Below are 25,460 nucleotides of genomic sequence, written 5' to 3' on the forward strand. Positions count from 1 at the left end.
ATATTGTGTCCAGTTCTGGGTGCCACATTTCAGGAAAGATGTGGACAAATTGGAGAAAGCCCAGAGAAGAGCAACAAAAATTATGAAAGGTCTAGAAAACATGACCTATGAGGGAAGATTGAAAAACTTGGGTTTGTTTAGTCTGAAGAAGAGAAAACTGAGAGGGGACATGAGAACAGTTTTCAAGTACATAGAAGGTTGTTACAAGGAGGAGGGAGAAGAATTGTTCTTCTTAACCTCTGTGGATAGGACAAGAAGCAAAAGGCTTATATTGTAGCAAGGGCGGTTTAGGTTGGACATTAGGAAAAACTTCCTAACCGTCAGGGTGGTTAACCACCAGAATAAATTGCCTCGGGAGGATGTGGAATCTCCATCATTGGGGATTTTTAAGAGCAGGTTGGACAAACACCTGCCAGGAATGGTCTAGATAAAATATAGTCCTGCCATGAGCGCAGGGGACTGGACTAGATGACCTCTTGAAGTTCCTTCCAGTCCTAGGATTCTATGACAGTGGTGGGCTAACTTTTTGGCCCGAGGGCCACATTTGGAAATAGAAATTGTATGGCGGGCCATGAATGCTCACAAAATTAGGGTTGGGGTGTGGGAGGGGGTGAGGGCTCTGGTTGGGGGTGCAGGCTCTGGGCGGTGCTTACCTCAAGCGGCTTCCGGAAGCAGTGGCCATGTCCCCATTCCAGCTCCTATGCGGAGCCGTGGTCAGGTGGCTCTGCCCACTGCCCCATCCACAGGCGCCGCCCCTGCAGCTCCCATTGGCCACAGTTCCCAGCCAATAGGAGCTGCGGGGGCGGCTCTTGGGGAGGGGGCAGCGTGCAAAGCCACCCGTAGGAGCCAGAGTGGGGCCATGCCGCTGCTTCTGGGAGCCACGTGGAGCGGCCCCCAACCCTGCTCCCCAGCTGGAGTGCCGGAGGGGGGCAAGCCCCAGACCCCACTGCCCAGTGGGAGCTCAAGGCCCGGCTTAAAATGGCTGGTGAGGTGCAGTTTGCTCACCCCTGTTCTATGGTGAGGCAGTGGCAGAGACAGCAATGGCACTCAGGAGTCCTGACTCCCAATCCTTGCACTTGGTTCCCTGTGGAGATCTGAACAAGATGTGTTTTGAGCAATTTCCCCATCCCTAGATTTGAGCTTGGCCATTCTTGGCTGTCACTAGCCTGAATAAATAACAGAACAAACATCAAACTAACCATCCAAATATCCCTCCTAGGTCATTCTAGTAAGAATGCAAAGCTGCCTTGGCTCCTTCCCAAAATTCAATAACTGCTTAGTGGTTTGCATAAACTCTTGGTTTACATTGGACTCTGAAAGCCTTGGCTGGGATGATTTAGTTGGGGATTGGCCCTGCTTTGAGCAGGGGGTTGGACTAGATGAACTCCTGAGGTCCCTTCCAACCCTGATATTCTATGAATATAAATAAACCTGGTAGAAGCTACTACTTCAACCTTCCTCACCATGGAGGGACGTGTTCTCTACCTAGTGGCCGTGTTCGCGTTCTGTTTCCCAGCCGTTTCTCACAGCCATCTGTAAGTACCTCCTGTGATTCTGAGCAGATGAAGATATTAACCTGGGGTTCGTTGGACTGAGTGGAGGCTACCCTTAATTATTCTTCCTTGGCTGAAATTCCGTGACAAGTGGGAGCCAGCTTCAGAAATTCTCTTTCCCATTTGCTGTGATCTTTGTCAACCTCATTCATTTTCAGATTATTTCAGGATTGTAGAATTTGGAAGCTTTTTAACCTGAAAAGTGGAACTCTGGTGCCAAATTTCTATAATCTGAGGATAAAGGCAACCCTCCCATTGGGCAAAATTCTGCTCTCACGTACAGCAGTGTAAATCAGGAATGACTACATTGAAGTCAGCAGCGTTGCACTGATTTGAAACGGCTTTGAGATGAAAATCAGTGATTGAGACTTGGTAACAATTTTGCCTGAGGATTTGTACGTTCCTGTGAATTCAGATCTCATTACTGAGATGTCTGCAGTAGGCGTGGTTGGCTGCGTCTCTCCCGGTGAAGGGAGAACTTTGCTTGACCGTGCTGTGTAAATCTTGTGGGGGGGCAAGAGCTAGACTTCAAAAAATGATGTCCCAGCCTGGAGTTTTAGTTTGAGATTCGTTCCAGTGAATGTGTTTATGGCTTGGCACCAACTTATGCAAGCTTATCCAAAGGAGATTTCAAATATGACCCTTTGCTCCTTACTAGTAGCCACATAGTATAATTCCTAAATTCTGGTATTATGAAGCTAAGAAAAGACACCTTTAAATGAGTTAAAGTTCCAATGGGCAAATAACACCCAAAGGAAAGCCACAAGCTGGAAAACATAGAGTTGTCCCATGGGAACCCTGTCATCTCACAGAAGAAAGATTTCAGTTGTCTGGGTGTCACATTTGTGACCGTGGTAGGCAACTGTTGACTTGCTAGAGGAATGGTGAGGGGTTGTCTGAGAGAGAAGGTGATTTCTCTGGGTCAGTTGCTTTCCTCTGCATTTCCTGGGCTTTGTGGTTTGGAGGTGGGCGGGGATGGTATGACGCTCATTGGTGCTGAAGAGGCAGGAGGCGTGCTTGGGGAAGTGGGTGTCTCAGATGGAGTTTAAAATGTAGTACATAAAAACATAAGAACGGCCATACTGGGTCAGACCAAAGGTCCATCTAGCCCAGTATCCTGTCTTCTGACAGTGGCCAATGCCAGTGCCCCAGATGGAAAAACAGCACAGGTAGTCATCAAGTGATCCATCCCCTGTCGCTCATTCCCAGCTTCTGGCAAACAGAGGTTAGGGACACCATCCCTGCCCATCCTGGCTAAAAGCTGGTGATGGACCTACCCTCCATGAACTTATCTAGTCCCTTTTTGAACCCTGTTATTGTCTTGGCCTTCACAACATCCTCTGGCAAGGAGTTCCACCGGTTGACCATGCACTGTGTGAAAAAATACTTCCTTTTGTTTGTTTTAAACCTGCTGCCTATTAATTTCATTTGGTGACCCCTAGTTCTTGTGTTATGAGAAGGAGTAAATAACGCTTCCTCATTTACTTTCTCCACACTAGTCATGATTTTATAGATCTCTCTCATATACCCCTTAGTCGTCTCTTTTCCAAGCTGAAAAGTCCCAGTCTTCTTAATCTCTCCTCATACGGAAGCCGTTCCAGACCCCTAACCATTTTTGTTGCCCTTTTCTGAACCTTTTCCAATTCCTATGTATCTTTTTTGGGATGGGGCGACCACATTTGCATGCAGTATTCAAGGTGTGGGCGTACCATGGGTTTATATAGAGGCAATATGATATTTTCTGTCTTATTATTGATCCCTTTCTTAATGACGCCCATCGTTCTGTTAGCTTTTTTGACTGCCGCTGCACATTGAGTGGATGTTTTCAGAGAACTCTCCACAATGACTCCAAGATCTCTCTTGAGTAGGAACAGCTAATTTAGAGCCCATCATTGTATATGGGATAATGTTTTCCAATGTGCATTGCAATATTGAATTTCATCTGCCATTTTGTTTGCCAGTCACCCAGTTTTGTGAGATCCTTTTGTAACTCTTCGCAGTCTGCTTTGGACTTAACTATCTTCTGTAGTTTTGTATCATCTGCAAATTTTGCCAACTATCTGGTTACCCCTTTTTCCAGATCATTTATGAATATGTTGAACAGGATTGGTCCCAGTACAGACCCTTGGGGGACACCACTATTTACCTCTCTCCATTCTGAAAACTGACCATTTATTCCTACCCTTTGTTTCCTATATTTTAACCAATTACCGGTCCATGAGAGGACCTTCCCTTTTATCCCATGACAGCTTATTTTGCTTAAGAACTTTGGTGAGGGACCTTGTCAAAGACTTTCTGTAAATGAATAAACATTTCATAGATACACTCTGATCACCCCTAACGTTCTGCGGGTGGACAGCGAAGAGAAGATCGTGGTGGAAGCTCATGGTCTCACCACTCCAACCGAGGTGACAATCACCGTACACGACTTCCCTCTGAAGAGACTCATTTTATACCAAGTCAAAACCAACCTGAACTCTGACAATGGGATGATGGGCACAGCCATAATAAAGGTGCGTAAAACCCCAGCCTCAGATCGCTCAGCAAAACAAATGGTTAAACCAAATCACAATATATGTTTCAATGGTGCCAATCCCAGATATTCAAAAACCATCAGTCAGGCATCAAAAAGTCATGAGTTTGGCTTAAAAATCATGACGGCTTCCCCCCCTCCCCTCACCCCCATGATCATTTTGTTTGTCTTCTGGTTTCTGAGCCTTTCGGGTGCACTTGAGTCACGTTTTCAAGCTTTTCTCTGCAACTACAAGAATTTCCTTGTTTAAAAACAGGAAAGCTGAGATTTGCACCTAATCACATGAATCCAGGAGCTGGAGCTTTGAGGAAAAATACTGACTATCATGAAAATCTCAGTAAAATCATGAGCGTTGGGAACACGGATGTTTTTGGGTAATTTCCACCAAAGGGGGGGGAAATAAATCGCTTAGCCAGTTGATTAAAATCCCCCAGTAGTCATTGTTCCTGTAGTCCTTTCTTTGCCTTGTCTATATGAATTGTAAGATCTTCAGGACAGGGACCGATTCGTAGACTTGAAGGCCTTACCCTGTGTTTGTACAATACCTAACAGATGGGAGCTTTGGCTTTGCTTAGGGCCTCTGGGCATTAGAATAATAAAGTGTAGTCTAATTGATATAAAAAGAATGAGTTATAAGCAATTTCAGCTCCTACCCCTGCCTTGGATCCTAGCCCTCCTACCAATTTTTGTGATTTACAATCATGTTTTACGTTTTGTTTTGTTTTTTTCTACACCTCTCCCTGGATGCGATGGGAAAATTCCACCCAGACAACAGAAGTTCTGACAACTAAGTAGATGCGGGGAGTGGAGAGGGGGGGCAGTGAAATTGAAAATCTCCCCTTTCCTATGTCATCAAAGGCACAAATGGGTGTTAGCTTTAAACCACCTTTGCACCCTCCTTATCCTGGTCTGCTCCACGACATCCAGTTTATTTGGACAGCCCCAGGAACCTGACTAAGTTAGAGCAACCTCCTAGGGCTGCACTGTGGGCTGCAGTCCAGATATGCATCTCCGCAACAGCATGCGTCCTATGCCAGGGCTAACGAAGGGATCCTCAGAAGGCAGCTTTATTCGCTCAGTTCTTGGGCCTGAAGGTATCCTCCCTGGCCAGATATGGGGCTTTTAGGGGCCCTTTACACCACTTTGGCCCTTTTACCTGGTGTAAAGAGGCCGTGAAAGAGCTGATGATCTCATCCCTCATCTCTTTCCACGATGATGAATTTAGGGGACATTTGTAACAAAAACAGGTCATCATTTTCAGGTAGAAGTGTGATGATTTCTTTTTTTTTTTAAAGTTGATTGTGACCTTTTAACAAAACCAAATCAAGGTCTGACTGTTGTATAGGTAAATGAGTCCCTGGCCATGAGTTTTTGGATGAGTGGGTGTTCCAGTCAACTGCAACCCCATTCAGTTGGTGGCTAGAGCTAGTAGAAAGTTTTCTGGCTGAACATTTCTTGATTGGAAAATGCTTGAAAACCTTGAAACGTTCCACGGGAACATGTCTGTTTTGATTTTTTTTTTTAATGGAATGTTTTGGCCTTATTGAAATAGAATTTTTTTTTCATTTAGAAATAACGTAGAGTTTTGAAATGTATTTAATTGTATATTCAATTATATATAGCAATACAAAATAAAGTCAAAAAAGGAAGAAAATGTTTTGATTTTCTCAAAATGGAATGTTTTGATTGCCTCAAAGTTACCAACATGTTTTGGTTTTGTTCCGATTCTGAACGAAAATGACCTTCAAAATGTCGGCATTTCGCAGGGAATAGAAATTCGAGTTTTGGCCAGTTCCAGTGTTGACTAGTATTTTAGGACCAAGGTGGCCAAACTACAGAGAGGAATAGCAGCTTTATTATCCCTGTAAGGGCCATAGCATACAGTTGACTTGTGACTGGAATGTCTTTTAACAATAGATGTTGAGCAAATAGATGGATCAAGGGGAAATTTATGACATAGTGTTTTTCATGGAGCTTTGTAACTTTTGTAAGAATTGCTAACATGATTTATGATTAAGTTTCACTGTTCCTGCATGGATACTTTATCCATGGTGACTATTGACCTGCTGAACTAATAACTCCAGACTGAATAATCTTCACTCAGGTTCATACCAAAGACCTAAAGAAAGATGGCAAACAGTATGTGGCTGTCCAAGCCAAAAGCCCGCAATTCAACTTGGAGAAAGTGGTTCTGGTCACCTTCCACGGTGGCTACATCTTCATCCAGACAGATAAAACCATCTACACACCTGGATCTACAGGTATTGCCTTCTTCTGACCCCTTTTGGGCTTTGGGTGCACTGACTTCATTTTAGATCTGCTGCAGGTTGCATACTGTGGAGATTATTGTGTCTCTCGTCTTCTGGTTTTAATTCTTCTGTATTTCATTCATGGCTTCTTAAGTCCCCATCCTCAGGACTATGTTACCATTCACTGGTACTTGACCATTTGCAGTACACTCCATGCAAGGGAACGGTCATTCTTAACACCTGATCATCCGCTGCCGTGCACCTTGGATCATCAGTCACACCTGTGCAAATTAGTCCTATATCGCTCCCAGAACAGAACTCTGCACTCATGCCAGAGGTAGCATTTTACTCCACTCTGCCCTGGGTGAAACACAAGTAGAGCTGGGTGAAATTTTTCAGACAAATAGTTTATGCTCCAAAAAATTCAGTTTTGGATTGACCAAAACTTTTCATGAATTCAGGTTGATTTTGGAGAATAGTTATGACTGGAAAAAAATTAATTTTTTTAAGTCAAAGTGATTAATTCTGTTTTTGAAATACAACATTTTGATGTTTTGTTTGGAAATGATGTTCCGTTTAGAAATTCAGCTAAATTTGCTTTTAAGTAAAAACCACCAGAAAACTCAACAAAATAAAACATTTTGTTTGACCCGAAACAAAATGTTTACCAGTCATAATACACTTCATGCAAGGGCGTTGCCCTATCGTAATAGTTCATCATTTTGTTTTGGCAAGAAAAACCAAACAAACTTCCATTTCGTGTTGACCCGGAACAAAAATTTGGGGGGATTTTTTTTCAGTTCGGCCACTGAACCCCACCCCCCAAAAAATCATTCACTCAACTCTGGACACAAGGTACAAAGCATTAGTGAATGATGCCTCAGGACTTTTCCATGGAATTGTCAGAGCTTTCAGTATTGATGGGGAAGAGAGGAAGCATGGTCAAGTGGTTAGGGCACTAGTCTAAGTCTTGGGAGGTTGGTGGTCAAGTTCCTGTTCTTCCATAAACTCTGTGTGACCTTGGAGAAGTTGCCTAGCCTCTCTGTAACTCAGTTCCCCTATCTGTCAAATGAAAATAAAAGCACTGTCCTGCTTTGCAGATGTGTTGCGAAGATAAACACATTAAAGATTGTGAGGCGTCCATATATTACAGAAAAGGGGGCCACATAAGTACCATACACAGATTAGACCTGGATGGGAAGGGGATATGGACCCATCACTTCAAAATTATTTTTCAGTTCCATTTTAGGTTGATAGTGACACAGCCATTACATTTCACAGCTGTTCTGTGGCCTGTGGGAAATAAAATCTTTTTATCTCAGCCTAACTTCTCCTGGCACATATGCATGCAGTCGCAAAGCCATCATCAGAAGCTGCAGTTGGGGAACAATCTAAACAAATCCCCAAAGTAAGAACATAAAGGCCAAACTGGGTCAGACCAGTGATCTATCTAGGCCGGTATTCTACCTCTGACAGTGACCAGTGCCAGATGATTCAGAGGGAATGAACAGAACAGGACAATTTCGAGTGATCCATCTCCTGTTGTCAAGTCCCAGCTCCTGGCAGTTGGGGGTCTAGGGACACCTGGAGCAGCTCCACCAATGGCTATTAGCCAAGATGGTCAATCTTCCATGAAATTAGCTCATTCTTTGTTGAACCCAGTTATACTTTTGGCCTTTACACAACATACCATGGCAATGAGTTCCACAAATTGACTCTGTGTTGTGTGACAAAGAACTTCCCTTTGTTTGTTTTAAACACGCTGCCTATTAATTTCATCCTTCCCTTTTGTTTCCTATATTTTTACCCGTATACTCAGGATATCTCAGATTGTGCTCTGTTTAAAGTGAAATAAACCAACCCAAGGCCTGACAGAGCAATCAACCATTAATTTGCCTTCTGAATTTTTTTCCAGTCTATTGTCGAATCTTCTCTATGGGTCATCAACTGGAACCAGTGTCGAAACCAGTTATTGTTGAATTTCAGGTAAGACATTTTCCCGTCACTTTGTCACAATGACTAGCTGTAAGAATTGAGTTTTGTAAACTAAACTGTTTTAACTAACATCGCTGAATGTAAACACTCTGATACAACATGAGACAGACAAGGTGGGTGGGGTAATATATTTTATTGGACCAACTTCTGTTGGTGGAAAAAGATGAGCTTTGAGCTCCACAGAGCTCTTCTTCAAGTCTGTGTGTCTGGAAAGTTTGTCTCGTCCATCAACAGAATAAAAGATATGACCTCACCCACCTTGACTCTCATATCCTGGGACCAACATGGCTACAACACTGCAAACATATAAAAACATGGTAAGGATAGGAGATGAGTTAATAGCTGATTGAAGCCTCACCTTGTAAACCTAATGCATGGAAAGTTTCCTGCTGTCATTGACGAGGAAAGTTCTATGGTTCCGGAGGGGCAGCTGTGCTGATTGGGAGGTTTCATGGTTTAGTTGGAGTTGTTGGGTGTAGGACTGGAGCAAGGTTTTGGGAGCACTTCGGGAGGGTGGAAAGGTTATTGATAAGGGAGCTGTGCAGCCAGCATGGGTCTGAAGCGTAAGCTACGAATAGATCTGGTCTTTGGTGAAACAGTTTTCTACAGGAAGACGCCATTTTGAGAAAAAGCAAAATTTTTCACAACGTTGATATTATTTTGATGACATCTCTGCACAAAAAAATTTTTTTTCGAAGTGAAAAAAAATAGTTTTGAGACAACATCAACGTTTTGTTTCAAAATATATTTATAATTATATTATAATAATGATTTATTTATATTTATTTATATATTATGTTTCTCTTATTTTTACATTATTTCATGACATGTCCGTGAAGTGCATATTATGCCCTTCCTCAAACCCATCCCCAAACCTCCAGACAGCTGTGGCTGGTGGGTGCTGAGCAATCTTGCAGTGATTGAGTCTTAATAAGTTGCGAGCTTTCGGTAGTTATCATACATGTTATCTGTCACGCATAAACACCCTGCAAGAGGTGTGTTTGGTCTAGTACGTTTGTCAGGTCTGAGGTAAGAGTTATTTGCAAAGAACAGGGGGGTTCCTTTTCCAAGGGGTCTCTGCATCACGTCGACTAAAGCAGCCAAAGTAACTGACTGTTAAATGCTGATTTATAAACCTCGGAATTTTTTATTAGCCCACAAATTTAAACCCAGGTGATCGTATGGGGCAGAACAATTCACAATGTTTTCTGACACCTCTAATCTCTGACCTGCTTTTCTTTGCCAGACACCTGAGGGCATTATTGTGAAGAGGGAATCTGTATCCTCATCCAGCAAAGTCGGGATCTTCCCTATGAACCATCGCTTACCTGAAATTATCAAGTAAGTTGCCCTAAATATCACGGTGTGCATATGTAATAGGGCCCTACCAAAGTCACGGCTGTAAAAAATGTGCCCCGGACCGTGAAATAAGCCCTCCCCCATAAAATCTAGCTATTGGAGGGGAAAGGGAGGGGTAGGGCAGGGGGCTCCTCAGGCTCCAGCTGCTAGTCCCCGGAGCTGGGGAGGAACAGGACTTACTGTTCTCCTGCCCAGCCACTCTCGGCGGGAGATCAGACCCACCTCCGGGTACCTCCTGAAGCTGCAGGAAGCCCAACTATGAAGACAGCATAGAAGTGAGGGTGGCAATCCCACAACCCCACCTACAACAGCTGTATGACCCTCTCCTACCCCCCACCCCCGCCCCAGCTGCCTTTTGGGTCCGAAACCCCATTGTTACAGCACTGTGAAATTTCAGATGTAAACAGTCTGAAAACATGAAATTGACTAAGTTTCAAATCCTGTGGCTGAGTAATTGACCAGAATTGACCATGAATTTAATAGGGCCCTAGTAATAAAGACCTACAGAGATCAGGCAGTGAAACAGAAGATTTATGTGTATGATTCATTAGCTGTTTCACCTACAGGCATTTCCTGGAGATAATAACCTCCTAAGCAGTGTTTAAAGCAGATGTGGACTCATCGTGGTTATTTTCCTATTGAGAGCGATCTATCCCCAGTAACACAGTGATTGTGACATAGGAATTGCCAGAGTGGATCAGACTCAAGATCCATCTAGTCCAGTATTATGTGGCCAAAAGTGGTACCACCAGATGGTGCAGAGGACAGCATAAGAGCCTCTGCAGTCGACAGATGTGGGATAATATCCCCATGACAGTGTCATCCTGATATTTAGAGACTGGCTTAAGCCCGGAAGCCTGAGGTTTAAGAACCCTTCCAGAATTGTTGTTAGCATTAACTGTTCTTATTCTTAGGAGCCATATAAATGTCCAAACCCTTTTTGATTGGAGAACCCATCCGAATTTGTCCTCCTACCCAATATGTTCCACCCCTGCCCCAAGGAGTGCAGATTTTGTTGGGCTCTCCATACCCCTCAAAATATGCAACTGTATTTTAGATTGCCAGAAGTTAAGATAGCCACCAGTCATCTTTATTGACCTGAAGTCATCTTGGGATCAATGCATGGCTTAGGGTTAGCATTACAGGCCAATTAAATTCCCTGGAGAAAGAAGAGGGCCAGTCAGACATAGCAAAATGTGTGCTAGGTGCATTCATTCATCTTTTTATTTTCCCCCTGTAGTTTGGGAACCTGGAATATTGTGGCTAGGTATGAAGACTCCCCACAGCAGAGCTTCAGTGCACAGTTTGACATTAAAGAGTACGGTGAGGATCCCCACTGTTGTCCTTCATCTGTCCCAGAGAGCTCTCCTCTCTCTAATCTCCTGACCCAATCATGGAGGAGACTTTTTATTCAGTTTGGCTTTATTGACCAGCTGTACAATCCTATAAACTCAACGTTCTTTCCTTCTCCTCTCGTTTCTCCAGTGTTACCGAGTTTCGAAGTCACATTGGAGCCGTCTGAGAAGTTTTTCTACATAGATGGCAACGAGGACCTCAGAATTCATATCAACGCGAGGTGGGTGTCTCTGTGAGCTGGTTGAGTGGAAGGAGAGGTGGTGCATCATGGGAGTCCCTGGCTATGGTGCATCATGGGAGATGCTGTCTGGCTGGGCAGCCCGGGCCCATTGCGGAGAATGGACACATGAGACACCAGAACTACAACTCCCCTGAGGCATTATGGCAGCACTTCCAAATTTAAATATTTTGGGTTTTCAGGCATTCCGTTTTTCAATTAAAAATAGATTTCTTTTTCCCCCTATGGCAACAGACAGTTCTTACAGAAAATTTTGTTTGGTAAATAACCCAATTTGCCATTGAAAAAGAGTTTAGAGGGGAAATTTTCAGCAAGCTATACTCCCAAAGTAAAGTTTCTTCTGGTGAGGAACTGAAACCTGGCTGGACCCATAAGCAAACTCTGTGGCTTCAGCTCAGTTCCTTCATCTACTATTTCTGCCACTTCCTCCAGCTACCACAGCAGAAAGAGGTTAATTGAAAACAAATGAGTCATTTTAGTTTGATCTGTGACTGGGCCACCTTTAACCAAGGGCACATGGTATCTTTCAAGAGACCGCGATGGAAATATCTTTGGTATAACCCACAAGCCAGCACCACAGGTTCTCAGGAGGTTTCCATGGGGCTTTTCTTACCCATCCTCTCCTCTTTCAGGTTCCTCTATGGGAAAGACTTAGACGGCACTGCCTTTGTCCTCTTTGGGGTGAAGATAGGTGATGAGAAGAAGAGCATCCCGCAGTCACTCAAGAGAATTGAGGTAATGCCCGTTCTTGGAGGAGAAATGCTGGGGAAGTGATGTGCCCTCACAGATAAAGTAGTAAAGAACCTCCCCAACTGCACATCACCTTAATCGGGTGTTTACCTTCAACACCACCAAGGGCTGTAGTCAAGGTCCGTATGGGATGGGGACATGAGATGGAGCAGAGCCAAATTGTGTGACCTGACTAGATTTGTCCTATAATCCCCCGCAAACTCCCAACTTGCTCTTACGTATAAAGTGGTAGGTGGCTCCTTTAAAAGCTGCCCACCTTCTCTCCCACCAGCAGGCTGTAGGTGCTACTCGCCCGTACAGGGCTGTGGGCTCGGGGAGTAGTCCATCAGCCCAAGCTTCTCTGCTGCCATCACCCTCACGGCCATGCCTGCTTCATGCAGCTCCCTCTGCAGCCACCGCAGAAGAGGAGTGAAAGGGACGGCTTAGGGACTGCACCGTTGCTCACTATGTCGGGGTGGCCAAAGTGCTGCCGGTGAACTTTATGTACCTGAGGAGCTCTGCGATGTGTCACCCCACCACCCAAATACAGAGGGGCAGCAGCAGAGACTATATGCTGGGACCTGTGGACACCATGGGCCTCCCCCAGACACTAATAACAAAGTGGGCTACAATCTGTGCCATTCCGGGTGCAATCCTCTGGCTCCAGGTAGAAGACCAACCTGGGGCATTTGCAGAAAGTTGCCCTCTGCTCTAAACCCGCGGAAGTTTGGGAGCCGACAGCTGCACATGTACGTGTGTGCATGTGACATTAAGAAACCCTTTCCCTCTTTCTAGATACTTGATGGGAATGGGGAAGCAGAGCTAACCAGAGCAATGCTGCAGGCCCGTTTCGTCGACCTTAGGGAGCTCATCGGCCACTCAATCTATGTTACTGTGACGGTTTTGACACAGTCTGGTGAGCAACCGTTTACTTTGGAGAGGTGCAAAAATAAGTCCTCAGTTCAGGAAGGATGTGACACTGACTACCTGCTTTCTCTGGGTGCAATTCAAGGCGTAGCTTTTGATCTATGAAGTCCTTCATGGCTTAGGTCCCTTGTACCTTGGAAATACCAGGCCAGATCCTGCTGTTAATTACAATGGCATAAAAATAGAGTGACCCTGGTAGATTTATTTCTGACTGACAGTGGGGAAGATGAGATCAGAATCTGTCCTGAAACCGCTTTCCTTAACCCATCCTGTGGCTTCTCTGTGCAGGCAGCGACATGGTGGAAGCGGAGAGAACCGGAATTAACATTGTGACGTCTCCCTATCAGATCCACTTCACAAAAACAGCCAAGTACTTCAAGCCGGGGCTGCCCTTTGAACTCATGGTAATCTCTCTTCTGCCTAGAACTAGGCCTTTTGGGGGGTATTAACAGGAGACAAAGGGCCAGGTTCTTATCTCAAGCCGGAGTATCTCCATTGACATCAATTCATGACTGAGATCAGAATCTGGCTCAAAGCTGACAGTCTATCTAGGAAGCAGTGTGGTGGCGGGGGATACAAAATACGGCATGAGGTCACTCATACGCCTTAGTACGCTGCTTCCTGGGCCTTGTACCAGTACCAGGGGCTTTAGGGATTCTAGACTCCTCCACGCTCATAATGCGGCTCTATGCTGGGCCTAGCGCTCCAGGGCCCTTTGGCTCAGGTTACACGTCTACCCTACAATCAGAGGTGTGACTGCAGTGCACGTAGACAGACCCGAGCCAGCTTTGATCTAGCCGGCTCAAAGAACGACACCAGTGGAGCCATGGCAGGCTGTACAACTGACCCTGGATGTGAACTCAAGCAGCTTCACTGCTCTTGTTGTTCCGGAGAGCTGGATCAAAGCTAGCTTGGGGACGTCTACCCATGCCGCGGTCACCCCTTTGATTGCAGGGTCGATATACCCTCCGTATGCAGATGGACACATAGTAGCTCCTCTGTTGCAGCCTGAGGTTCAAAGGCAGTAAGAAGAGAGGTTTGGGAGAGGTGGGGGTTGAGAGGTGGGGAATAGATGAATGGTGGAGGAAGGGGAGAATTGGGAAGCAACAGTCCTGGGGAGTGGTAGGAATTTGCACTGGGGTAGAGGGGCGCTAGTACGGAACGGCAGAGGGCAGTGAAGTTGTAGGGTGGGGCAGCCGGGGGATCATTCTCTCCTGTCTGTCTCTGTTGCTTACTGCACACATAGAATCTCCAACCTAGTCCAACATGACGCTGGGCGGTAATCCCTTTGTCTCCCCTTGATCTCAGGTCTACGTGACAAACCCCGATGGCTCACCAGCGGCCCGCGTTCCCGTTAAGGTGGATGGCTCCCAAGATTCTCGGCTGACTCAGGGAGACGGGACGGCGAAGCTGGTTATCAACACGCCTGGGGAGAAATCACAGTTAGACATCACCGTGAGTAACCTTCCGTTATCACAGGAGGTTGGGCACGGTGTGTGCACCCATTGGGCAGCCCCCTCCGGCCGACGCCCTGTACACAGCCCTAAATCAGTCATGGGAAACTGAAGATAATCATTCACCCTGCAGGCAGTGGATGCCAGTGCAGCTTCAATACGACCACTGTTTCCATCTCCAGGCTGGCGCATAGCATCTGAACTTCATTCTCCCTACGCTGGGTGAGATCTAGTCATTTCCAGCGGCCTGTGACCTGGATTTCACAAGGGGCAGAGTCTTGTGGGAAATGCACAGATATCTGGCAAAGAGCGGAAGGAATTGACTGTATGGTTAATGAAAATGCAACAACATGGAGGGCTGGCTTGTTGGGGCTTGGAAGAGGGCGCCAGAGAAGCCAATGATTGACTGGGCCATAGAGACTGAACTCCCTTCTTAATACGAGAGGGGGCTGGGCTGAGATACGATGTGGGGGGGTCATGTGGGGAAGCTTCCCCTGCCCAGAGTCCATGCTACAGTTGTCCTGTGGCTAGAAAGGCTTCAGTCTTCTGGGTCTTTCAAAGCACTAAACTATATAAAGAAACTGAAAGGAAGCTTCTGAAACACTAAGAATGCCTGAAGGAAGACAATGCGGCTTTATGCCTTGGGCTCAGGCAGCCTGGGTTCAAATTCTGGCTTTCCCACTGGTTTGCCATGCACTCTTCAGCACCTCACTTCCCCTCCCTGTGCCTCAGTTTCCACAAAGGGACCTCCTTTGTAGAGCTCTCTGAGAGCCAGGCATGAAAAGCACTAGATGCTGCTATTAGAATAAGGACAGGAGGTCATTAATTTTTCTTGGCTTTATGAACTAGTTTTTATTCATTTAAAGATTTAGGGTCCAGACTTTGCTTTTCATGAAAATGACGTAAATCTGAAGCAGCTCTGAATTTACACCAGTGTAACTGAGAACAGAATCTGGCCCAGACAGATGTGTTAAAGCTCAAATTTATTTTAACTGACACTGTTTTTTTTTCCCCTGATCCTTCCAGGTAAAAACTGACCACAGGGACCTCCCGGAGAACCGCCAGGCCCATAAGTCCATGGTGGCTGAAGCCTATCAGACCCAAGGAGGATCTAAAAATTATCTCCATCTGGCAGTCACCACTACTGAGATCAGACCTGGAGACAACTTACTTGTGAACTTCCACCTGCAAACTAGTAGCCAAAGTATTGTGAACAAGAACATGTACTTCACCTACCTGGTAAGTGTTGTGCTCCAGGGTAGTAGGTTCTCCTTTTACATCCAGGCACTGAAGACCCCCTAGTGACATAGAAGCAGGGCTTAAATTCTTACAGAGAATTTCCCGGAGTCCCCCGCACCTCCCCCTATAACCTATAAAAACTCAAGGGAGGTTGAAAATATTTACCGGAGAGCTCTGGCTGAATTTAAGCCCTGCATAGAAGCTTTATTACTCATGTCTACATGGCCTAGAGTAGCCACCCAGCACTGACTAAACTCCCAATGTCAACTTCTCAAGGCTGAACATAAACCAAGGATGGATTATCTGGGGCCAGAAGTTTGCTTTAGTTGCTCCAAAGTCCCGATTGGAAAATTGGAGGAGACTCCCCAAACATTATTGCGTTGCAATCAAAGTCTGAATTTGGGGGTAAGGCAGATGCACATAGAAGGATGCACCCACCAGGAGCGGATTTACCAAGAAACAAACTGTGTGGTGGCACAGGGCCCCCAACAACAGGGGCGCCTCCAAAATGCAGGACAAATATCTGACAATCTGCCCCCGAGCAGCAGGCTCAGGCAGGCTGCCTGCGTGCCATGGCCGGTGGCCCCACACCGCTCCTGGAAGCAGCCAGCTGCTGGCACGTCTCTGTGCACCCCTGGCCGGGGGGGAGGCCGCTCTGCATGCTGCCTCTGCCCCGGGCAGCGCATGAAGACCCGCTGTCCCCCTCCCCCTAAGGGGCACGCAGAGACGTGCCAGCAGCAGGGCAGAAGTGGCTCTCTGCCCGCTTTGCCTCCCTCTGCACTGCTTCACTCCTGGAAGCGGCTGGCATGTCCCTGCGGCCCCTGGCGGGGGCGGGGGGGTGTCTCCGCGCCAATTCTGCAGCTCCCATTGCCCAGGAACTGTGGCCAATGGGAGCTGCGGGGGTGGCGCCTGAGGGCAGCAGCGCACGAGACACCTTGGACATCCCCTCTCTGCCCCCCACCTAGGAGCTGCTGCTGGTGGGGGGTGGGTGTGTGCTGGTCGCTTTGGGAGCCGTGCCGTCCCCCTATCCACCTCCCGCACCCCAATCCCCTACCCCAGCCCAGAGCCTGCACCCAGCACCCAAACTTCCTCCCAGAGCCTGCACCCCTCACCCCTCTTCCCACACCCCAACCCCCTGCCCCAGTCAAGGTACCTCACTTTATTTTGATTTACTTTCCATTACTTTATAATATAGGAGGAGGATGAAGAATAAAAGAATGAAAAACAGGGGAGAGATAAGAGAATGTTCTTTTTCTTAGCTGGGTCCTGAAGGGGGTTGGGGGGCGTGAAAATGAAGCCGCTCACAGGGCCCCACTAACTCTAAATCCACCACTGACCCACAATCCTTTGCTCTAACCACTAGATCGCACTCCCACGCAGAACCAGAAGTAGAATCCAGGGGTCCAGATTCCCAGGCCTTTGCTCCAACCAGTTCCTCGTCTAACCCATTCCAGTCATGAGGGATGGTCCTAAATTGGATGAGGCTTGGATCTGGGAGTCTGAAGAGTATCTGAATGTCAGAGCTTCCGCACCTCAGGCCAGGACCTGCAGTCCTCAACCAGTTCCATCAACTCTAGATCTTAATGTATATCTGAAACATTCCAAGTCTCTTGGTCTTGTCCAGGTGGATGATGAGGTTCATTGTCCTTCACAACCCATGTCTCATGTTTCCCTGTTAGATCCTGAATAAAGGGAAGATCATCCGTGCTGGAAGACAGGCCAAGCAGGCTTCACAAATTCTGGTGACCATGTCCCTGCCCATCACTCCAGACCTCATCCCTTCATTCCGCATCTTGGCTTACTACCATGTAGGAAATTCGGAGATTGTAGCAGACTCGGTCTGGGTGGATGTCCAGGACACCTGCATGGGAACGGTGGGTTGGTTTTCTTTCTGGTCCTCTGGATCTAGCTCTGTTCATATAAATTGACACTTGTTGTCATAAAGCCATCACTATTATCCACGATTTTCTTCTCGCTTCAAGATTCAGACTTCTTTTTCTTCCTCTTTTAGCACAATGGAGACTAGGGCACCATTCAATCATGTCTGGAGAGAAGAAACACACAGAAAGTCATTTTTAGTGATAATGGGACTGATTCAGCTCTCAGCGTCTCCTGGGTCAATAGCACGATTAAGAGATTCCTTAGAGATGCAATAGAAAGATAGGTAGAAATTAAGGTCTATAAATAGATTCCTTTGGAATCTAGAATCAGCTTCAGATTTACTCTACTTTCTTATGCTAAGAAGGGAAGTAAATGGCTTCCTCTGCCATAAAATAACCTCCTTGCTTCACCCTTTTCCAAATAGCTGGTGGTGAAAGGAGCCACCGAGGCGGACAATAGAATCCACAAGCCAGGGTCCTCAATGAAAATCAAAGTGGAAGGAGACGCTGGAGCGCGTGTCGGGCTGGTGGCCGTGGACAAGGGAGTCTACGTTCTGAACAAGAAACACAAGATTTCGCAAACAAAGGTGGGCCATGTAAACATCAGGACCTTGGCTGTGACTGGTGGTGTTTTACGGGGTGGAAGGCACTGAGCTGAGATTCTGTTTGGTAATAGCAAGAATTTTTTGCTTGCTGGCATACTCCTTGGGATGGGCTCTTTTTCAGACTCAAGCAAAGCAGGGGTGGGCCAGTTCAGTCCTTGAATGGGAGACTTTAAAGGAAACCCAGGGAGCTACAAGAAGTAGTTTTGGTGATTCAGAAGGAGGCCTTCCTCCATCGGCGCGGGAACTAGGCATGTGGGGGGTGCTGCAGCACCTCCAGATTTTGTATGGGGCGGGGCTCCGTGCCCAGAGTCCCGGCTGCCAGCTCCGTGCCCTGCCCCTGGCCCTGTGCCCCGGCTGCCAGCCCTGCACCCAAGGCTCCGCATCTGTCCCCAGCTGCGGCCCCAGCCTTGGTCCCCTTCCCCCATCCGTCCCCCCGCCCCCCCCCCAGCACCATGGCCCTGCTCCCGGTCCCAGTTCTAGGGGGCGGCAGGGGGCATGGATGGGGGGAGGGGTGTGCAGCTCAGCTCCCGCACTCTGAAAAGTGTTCCAGCATCACTGCCTTCCTCCCTCTGAGTCCGTTCTCATTCAACACAATGCTCGAGGTGGCTGCGATCTTACACGGTATGTCTACACAGCATTTTGGAGCAAGCGGGAGCAAGCTTCCCAGCCCTGGTCAACACGTGGATTTATGGGGCTCATGCTAGCCCTCTAAATATGTAGACAGCGCCAAGGAAGGGGGCGTGCTTCAGAGCCGGAGCTCCAGCCTGAGCCACCGCTTTGTGGCACCTGTCCATGCAGCGGTTTTCAGACTGCTGACACAAGCCCTGCAAGCTCAAGCCTGTCGACCTGCACCAGGAGGCTCGCTCCAAAACACGGCGTAGACAGAGCATTTTTAATTCGTAGCATGCAAAGAGCAAAATCTAGTCTTCAGCCGGTAAAGTGCTTTGAGACCCTTCTGGCTGGGAGTCCGAAGGGACCAAGGGGGATTAGAACCTCGGTGGAAGTCCAGGCCTATATGTGTACAAAATACCATTGTTCATAATGATTTCCCGTCATCTATGCCCACTCTTCACAGATCTGGGACACCGTGGAGAAGAGCGACATTGGGTGCACACCTGGCAGTGGCAAGGACAATAAGGGTGTGTTTGCAGATGCTGGACTGAGCCTGGAGACCAGCATTAAGATTTCAACACCCCTGAGATCAGGTATCACTGCATGGATCTGAAACTCCTTGCTGACCTCCCCTTTCAGCAACTAGCTTCACAGACTGGCTGATCTCTGGGTGGCTCGGGGTATTGATAACAGGGTTTCAAAACCGTCCACCTCCAAGTCTTTGTTCACCTGCCCCAGGACACTAGAAATTGAAAGCCAGCCTCTTGGTGGTCTGTGCTGTGATGGTTTCAATCTGCCTCCCAGTGGACAAGCGTCCAGAGAAGGTGGCTTGACCTAGAACAGAGGTAGTAATAGGCCGACCACAGGCCAAATCCGGTCTGCCGGATGCTTTTGAATGGACCCTGAAATCTTATCATCATCATCATCATTATTGGTTTTTTATTATTATTTTCTCTGGAGTCTGGACCTTGACTACACCTTGACCCAGAAATTTGGACCTTGACAAAAATAAATGACTACCCCTGGCCTAGAGTTTAGAGGGGGACAGGGAATCAGGACTCCTGGGTTCTGTTCCTAGCTCTTGGAGATAGTGGGGTAGGTTAGATGGGTTGCAGTAGGATGCAGGATTCAGGAAGCCTAGATTCCATTTCTGACTTTGCCATTTGCGTGATTTTGGGGACAACATTTCACCTCTAAAAAAGAAAAGGAGGACTTGTGGCACCTTAGAGACTAAAAAATTTCACCTCTGTGTGTCTCAGCTTTGCTATCTACCAATTGGGGTTAATGATATTTGCCTTTGTAAAGTGTTTTGAGGTTCTTGGATGAAAGGGGCATAGATGAGCCGTGTGTGATTGTTACATCACAAAAGTCATCACTACAACAGCCAGCTGAGTCTCAGCAGGGAGGCGAAGGACTGGTTGGGTCACAGAGACTGAGCTCCCCTCTCTCCAGGGCTTCATTTCTCTTTCTCTACTCTTTCTGCAGATCCAGAGTGTCCCCAGCCAGCAAAGCGCCAACGTCGCTCTGTTCAGCTAATTGAGTACAAGGCAAACAAAAGTAGGTACCAGTGAGACTGGGGAAAAGGATTTGTCATCCCTGGTCAAACCATCTGTCCAGCAAGGTGGATATCCTGCTTCCCAAGAGTGACCAACGTCCGATGCTTTAGAGGAAGGCAAAATTCCCACCCATGCCAATGTATCTGACCCCCTAGTGCAGCATTTCTGAAACTGGGGTCCGTGAGGATACTCCAGGGGGTCCGTGGGCCCCACTGATCAACTCCTCCTACTCCGTCTCTCAACTCCTCCCCTCCCTCTCAGTGCCTCCTGCATGCTGGGGAACAGCTGTTCAGCAGCGTGCAGGAGGCACTGGGAGGGAGGGGGAGGAGTGGGGATAGGGTGTGCTCGGGGGAGGGGGCTGAAAGAACCGGGGAAAAGGAAGGGCAGGGGTGGAGCTGGGGCAAGAAGAGGTGGGGTGGGGCCTTGGGGGAAGAGGTGGAGTGGGGGCAGGGCCTGGGGCTGAGCAAGGGGTTTGGGGGTCTGCCAAAAATTTTAAATCAAAATGGGGGTCCTCAGGTTGCTAACGTTTGAGAACCACTGCCCTCATGTATTGTTGTACCGGAGAGATCAGGATAATGCCTGGGTGACTCAGAGGAGCATGGTGCTCTCCGTAATCGAGAACAGGGAAAGTGGAGTTGGATTAAGAGGGGAGAGGAGAAGCTCAGTTTTACCTGTGTTCAGATGCAGCTGGCTGCATGGTGCACAGGACCGGCAGGTGCAGGGGGATCCAGGCTGGTCTAATGTGCACTCCAAGGAGCTGGAAGAAGGTTTCCATGAAAATGAGGAAGGAACTTTCCCATGTGTACTCTAGCACCCTTCTTTTGTTGCTTTTCGTGCTGCACGTCTCTCTTCTGCCCCTTCACGGGGCGGATTCCACCGGCTTCGACTCTGGGCCAGATGCTCATTTGCATGAACCATTCAGTCGATGTCATATCCACAGTGGAAAACTCCCCTGGTGGATGGGAATTCCGCATTAAATCAGCAAAGTCACGTTTTGTGTCAGCCCCCCACTCCATCTCCAGAGTAGGCAGCTGCTCAGGGCGTGGGAAGGACAACAAGGCCGGGAGAGACTGAAAAGGGGTGTTCTGCTTTGCCAGCCCTCTTCAGGGGTAAGGCCCGTAGGAACAATGACCTAATGCTAGGAGCCCATGTATCACTGGGAAAGATCCACCTATAGGATAAGGGCACTGTCACTGAGTCCCCGATGACCCTGTCAGCATTCCCTTGCTCTGAGCAGCGTTCAGATGCAGGGGAAAATCTGGACCCCAGTTTCAGGGGACCTAATTCGTGTGTGATGCGCAAGGGGGGTAGGTGAGTGTGAGCGTAAGGGTGTCTATGTTGGGGTAACGTACACTCTGTGCGGGCTGGGAGAAGGTGCAAGTTTCACCAGCTTTGACTCTCCTCTGCCTTTTGCCCGTCTCTACTAGAGAGTAAAGAGGACTGAGACCTTGTGAGAGACAACAGGCTCAGCCGACGCTCAGTAGGAGAGACCTTGTGGTTTGTACATTTCAGCGGCGGATTACCAGGACCAGGCAGTGAAGAAATGTTGTGAAGACGGGATGTACGAGAACCCCATGGGGCACAGCTGCGAGAAGCGGGCTGGGTACATCCTGGATACGGATGAATGCAAGAAGGCCTTCCTCGACTGCTGCAACTATATCAAGACCATACGGGACGAGCGGCAACGGGAGCTCCACCTGGAACTGTCACGAAGCAAGTGCCAGGGTTTTAATATCACTCAGAGGAGGACAGTGGAAGAATATTCGGCCACACGAGCCAGTGCTGCTCACGTTCACTGAGTGAGATCCGTGTCCCAGAGCATAGGCAGCTAGAAGAGGCTCCCCATATGCGGCGGCAGCCAAAGAAGAAGAGCACATCACTCTGGGATGTTGTGGGGGAGATAGGCAACCAAATGTGGGTGGCTGGCCCCTTCCCCCATCTAGCCACCCACCTATACTCCAACCCCAGAACATGGTGGCATCAAAACATAACCGTTTATGCCACGACATCACTGCCATCCTATTGAGTCTCAATGCAGGGCATTAAGGATTTCACAGCTTGGCTAACTACCTCTGATTTAACATCCCAGGTTACATTGATGAAGGGTTCTTACAAGATGAAGATATTACCTCGAGGAGCCACTTTCCAGAAAGTTGGTTATGGCAAGTGGAACAGCTGGCCCAGCCACCAAACAAAGACGGGTAAGAGCTCTGTGGTTCTCACAGGACCAGATCCACAGCGGGTGTAAATCAGTAAATCTCTACTGACCTGGCCCATTGTTCCATGATATATTTTGCTCCCAAACCAAAGGCAGCGCATAAGTGGGTCCAACCGCTGCTGAAGTCCGTGTCTATAGCTGGTTAGGATCTCAGTGTCCGATCTCATTTAAGGATGGGTGGATTTGGGATTTAGACCCTTGGATTGAGACTGCCCCATGAGACCCAGCTTCTTCCTTCTGTAAATTAAACCTCTGTCCCCCTCTCCTTGTAGAATTTCGTCCAAGACCATGAACGTTTTCCTGAAGGATTCCATCACCACCTGGGAAGTGCTGGCTGTGAGCCTCTCCGAAACCAAAGGTGAGGGCAACGCCAGCTTGCTGAAGTGAGCCAATAGAAATCTGAATGGGGAAAAGGGGCTCCAGGCAGCAACAGACCTGGAAACATCACAGTGAGATGGAACAATCCAGGCGATAGCAAACGGGTTTCGATATTAAAGCGTAAACCCCATTGATCCTCACCTGAGGTCCTTTCCCACCGCAGGGATCTGTGTGGCTGACCCCTATGAGATCACAGTGATGAAGGACTTTTTCATCGACCTCCGGCTGCCCTACTCGGTCGTGAGGAATGAGCAGGTGGAGATCCGGGCTATTCTCTACAACTATCAGGGTGACAAAATCAAGGTAAACTCAAATCTAGCACCTAGGTATTGCATTGCTAGTTACACTTCAGACAGGCCATTAGATCCAGGAGTGCTCACCTCGAGATCTCCCCACCACACAGAAAACTGCAGCCCCAAGCTGCATGGGCAGTGGGTATAACAGGCCAGGAGAGGCTAAGCACAAAACACGATGTGGCCCACCCACGCTCCGCCCCGAGGCCCCGCTCTTCCCATTGGCCTTGCCCACACTGCTCCTCTTCCTACCTCTGGTCCGCCTCTTACCCCGAGGCCGCCCTGCCCCCCTCTCGTGCTGCTCCCCCACCTCCCCCGTGACCTCCCTGCCCGCCTCTCACGCCTCTCCGCCCCCTGCCCCAAGGCCCCCGCCCGCCTTTCGTGCCTCTTCACCCCCTCCCCCACCCGCCACTTGCACCTCTTCTCCTGAAGAGGCAGAGGCGAAGGTGGCAGGTGGTGGGTGGAGGAGGAAGCAGAGAGAGGCATGAGCAGTGGAGGGGGGCCCTCGGGGGAGTGGGGCCTGGGACAGAGTGGGGGTGGAGCATGGGTGGAGCCCTCGGGGGGAGCAGGGGGCGGGGCCACTGTCCAGGGGCTGGTGGTCCCCACCACTTCTAGGGATCTTCCAGCACTCAGGCCCCCGCCTTCCCCAAAGCCAGAGTCACGCATCGCCAGTGCCAAGCTGGTTCTGTCCTGAAAGAGACACATTAAAATGATCAGGTGAAACAGAGCCTATTCACGGTGTGTATTTACAGAAGGTCGTTCCCAAAATGAGGGCTGCTTGGTGGTCACCGTCTGACTAAACTGGGTTCGCGGTTTCACTTCTGAATGGGACATATGTCTGCAATGTGGGCTTGAATGTCCTCTAGTGGTAGTTCTGAATATATGGCCGTGCTGGGTCAGACCAGTGGTCTTCCAACAGGTGATTCAGAGGGAATGAACAGAACAGGGCAATTATCGAGTGACCCCTTCCCCTGTCATCCAGTCCCGGCTTCTGGCTGTCAGAGTTTTAGGGACACCCAGAGCATGGGTTTGCACCTGACCATCTTGGGTAATTCCATAGATGGACCTGTCCTCCATAAACTTAGCTAATTCTTTTCTGAACCCAATTATACTTTTGGATTTTGCAATGTCCCCTGGCAAGGAGTTCCACAGGTTGACTGTATAGTGCTTGAAGAAATACTTTTCCTTACATTTGTTTTAAATCTGCTTCCTATTAACTATATTGGAGGACCCCTGGTTCCTGTGTTATGTGAAGGGGTAAATGACACTTCCCAATTCACTTTACTCACACCATTCATAATTTTATAAATCTCTATTATATCCTCCCTACAGTCATCTCTTTTCTAAGATTAACCATCCTAGTCTTAATTTCCCCTCATATGGAAGCTGTTCCATCCCTTTAATCATGTTTGTTTCCCCTCTCTGTAGTTTTTCCAATTCTAGTATATGTTTTTTCAGATGGGATGACCAGAACTGCAAGCAGTATTCAAGGTGTGGACATACCATGGATTTATATAGTGGCATTATATATTTGCTGTCTTCTTATCCATCTGATTCCTAATAGTTCCTCACATTCTGTTCACTTTTTTGACGGCTGCTGCACATTGGTCAGATATCTTCAGAGAACTCTCCACAATGACTCCAAGATCTCTATCTTGACTGGAAACAACTAATTTAGACCCATCATTTTATGCGTATAGTTAGCATTATGTTTTCCAATGTGCCTTACTTTGCAGTTATCAACATTAAATTCCATCTGCCATTTTCTTGCCCAGTCATACAGGTTTGCAAGATCCCTTAGTAACTCTTCGCAGTCTGCTTTGGACTTAACTATCTTGAGCAAACTTTGTCACCTCATTGTGTATCCCCTTTTGCAGATCATTTATGACTATGCTGAAGAGAACAATACAGATCCTTGGGGAACCCCGCTATTTACTTCCAGCTGTGAAAAACTGATTGTTTATTGCTACCCTTTGTTTCCTAACTTTTAACCAAATGGTGCATCCGATAAAGTAGGCTGTAGCCCAAGAAAGCTTATGCTCTAATAAATTTCTTAGTCTCTGAGGTGCCACAAGTACTCCTCGTTCTTTCTACGGATACAGACTAACATGGCTGCTACTCTGACACTTTTAACCAGTTACTGATCCAGGAGAGGACCTTTCCTCTTATCCCATGACTGCTTACTTTGTCCGAGAGCCTTTGGTTTGTGATCTTGTCAAAGCTCTTCTGAAAGTCCAAGTACACTATATCTTCTGGATCACCCGTGTCCACGTGCTTGCCGACATC

General features: G+C 47.8%; 1 protein-coding gene across 1 annotated transcript in view; it reads left to right on the forward strand.

Moving 5' to 3' along the window:
• Positions 1 to 1,464: 1,464 nt before the first annotated feature.
• Positions 1,465 to 25,460, forward strand: part of LOC311510463 (venom factor-like) — a gene marked incomplete at its 5' end in the record, with an annotated part of 52,356 nt that continues 28,360 nt past the window's right edge. The window contains 20 exons of the mRNA XM_084610125.1: positions 1,465 to 1,535; positions 3,874 to 4,066; positions 6,191 to 6,347; positions 8,251 to 8,321; positions 9,577 to 9,671; positions 10,930 to 11,012; positions 11,175 to 11,265; positions 11,916 to 12,018; positions 12,808 to 12,928; positions 13,228 to 13,343; positions 14,248 to 14,394; positions 15,420 to 15,632; positions 17,312 to 17,506; positions 17,938 to 18,099; positions 19,193 to 19,322; positions 20,215 to 20,286; positions 21,798 to 22,010; positions 22,375 to 22,486; positions 22,776 to 22,861; positions 23,045 to 23,184. Coding sequence (XP_084466251.1) covers positions 1,465 to 1,535; positions 3,874 to 4,066; positions 6,191 to 6,347; positions 8,251 to 8,321; positions 9,577 to 9,671; positions 10,930 to 11,012; positions 11,175 to 11,265; positions 11,916 to 12,018; positions 12,808 to 12,928; positions 13,228 to 13,343; positions 14,248 to 14,394; positions 15,420 to 15,632; positions 17,312 to 17,506; positions 17,938 to 18,099; positions 19,193 to 19,322; positions 20,215 to 20,286; positions 21,798 to 22,010; positions 22,375 to 22,486; positions 22,776 to 22,861; positions 23,045 to 23,184 — 2,571 coding nt within the window. The remainder of the gene's footprint in view (positions 1,536 to 3,873; positions 4,067 to 6,190; positions 6,348 to 8,250; positions 8,322 to 9,576; positions 9,672 to 10,929; positions 11,013 to 11,174; positions 11,266 to 11,915; positions 12,019 to 12,807; positions 12,929 to 13,227; positions 13,344 to 14,247; positions 14,395 to 15,419; positions 15,633 to 17,311; positions 17,507 to 17,937; positions 18,100 to 19,192; positions 19,323 to 20,214; positions 20,287 to 21,797; positions 22,011 to 22,374; positions 22,487 to 22,775; positions 22,862 to 23,044; positions 23,185 to 25,460) is intronic.

The sequence above is a fragment of the Lepidochelys olivacea genome, assembly GCF_965140295.1.
Source record: "Lepidochelys olivacea isolate rLepOli2 genome assembly, chromosome: 20".
Classification (NCBI taxonomy): Eukaryota; Metazoa; Chordata; order Testudines; family Cheloniidae; genus Lepidochelys; species Lepidochelys olivacea.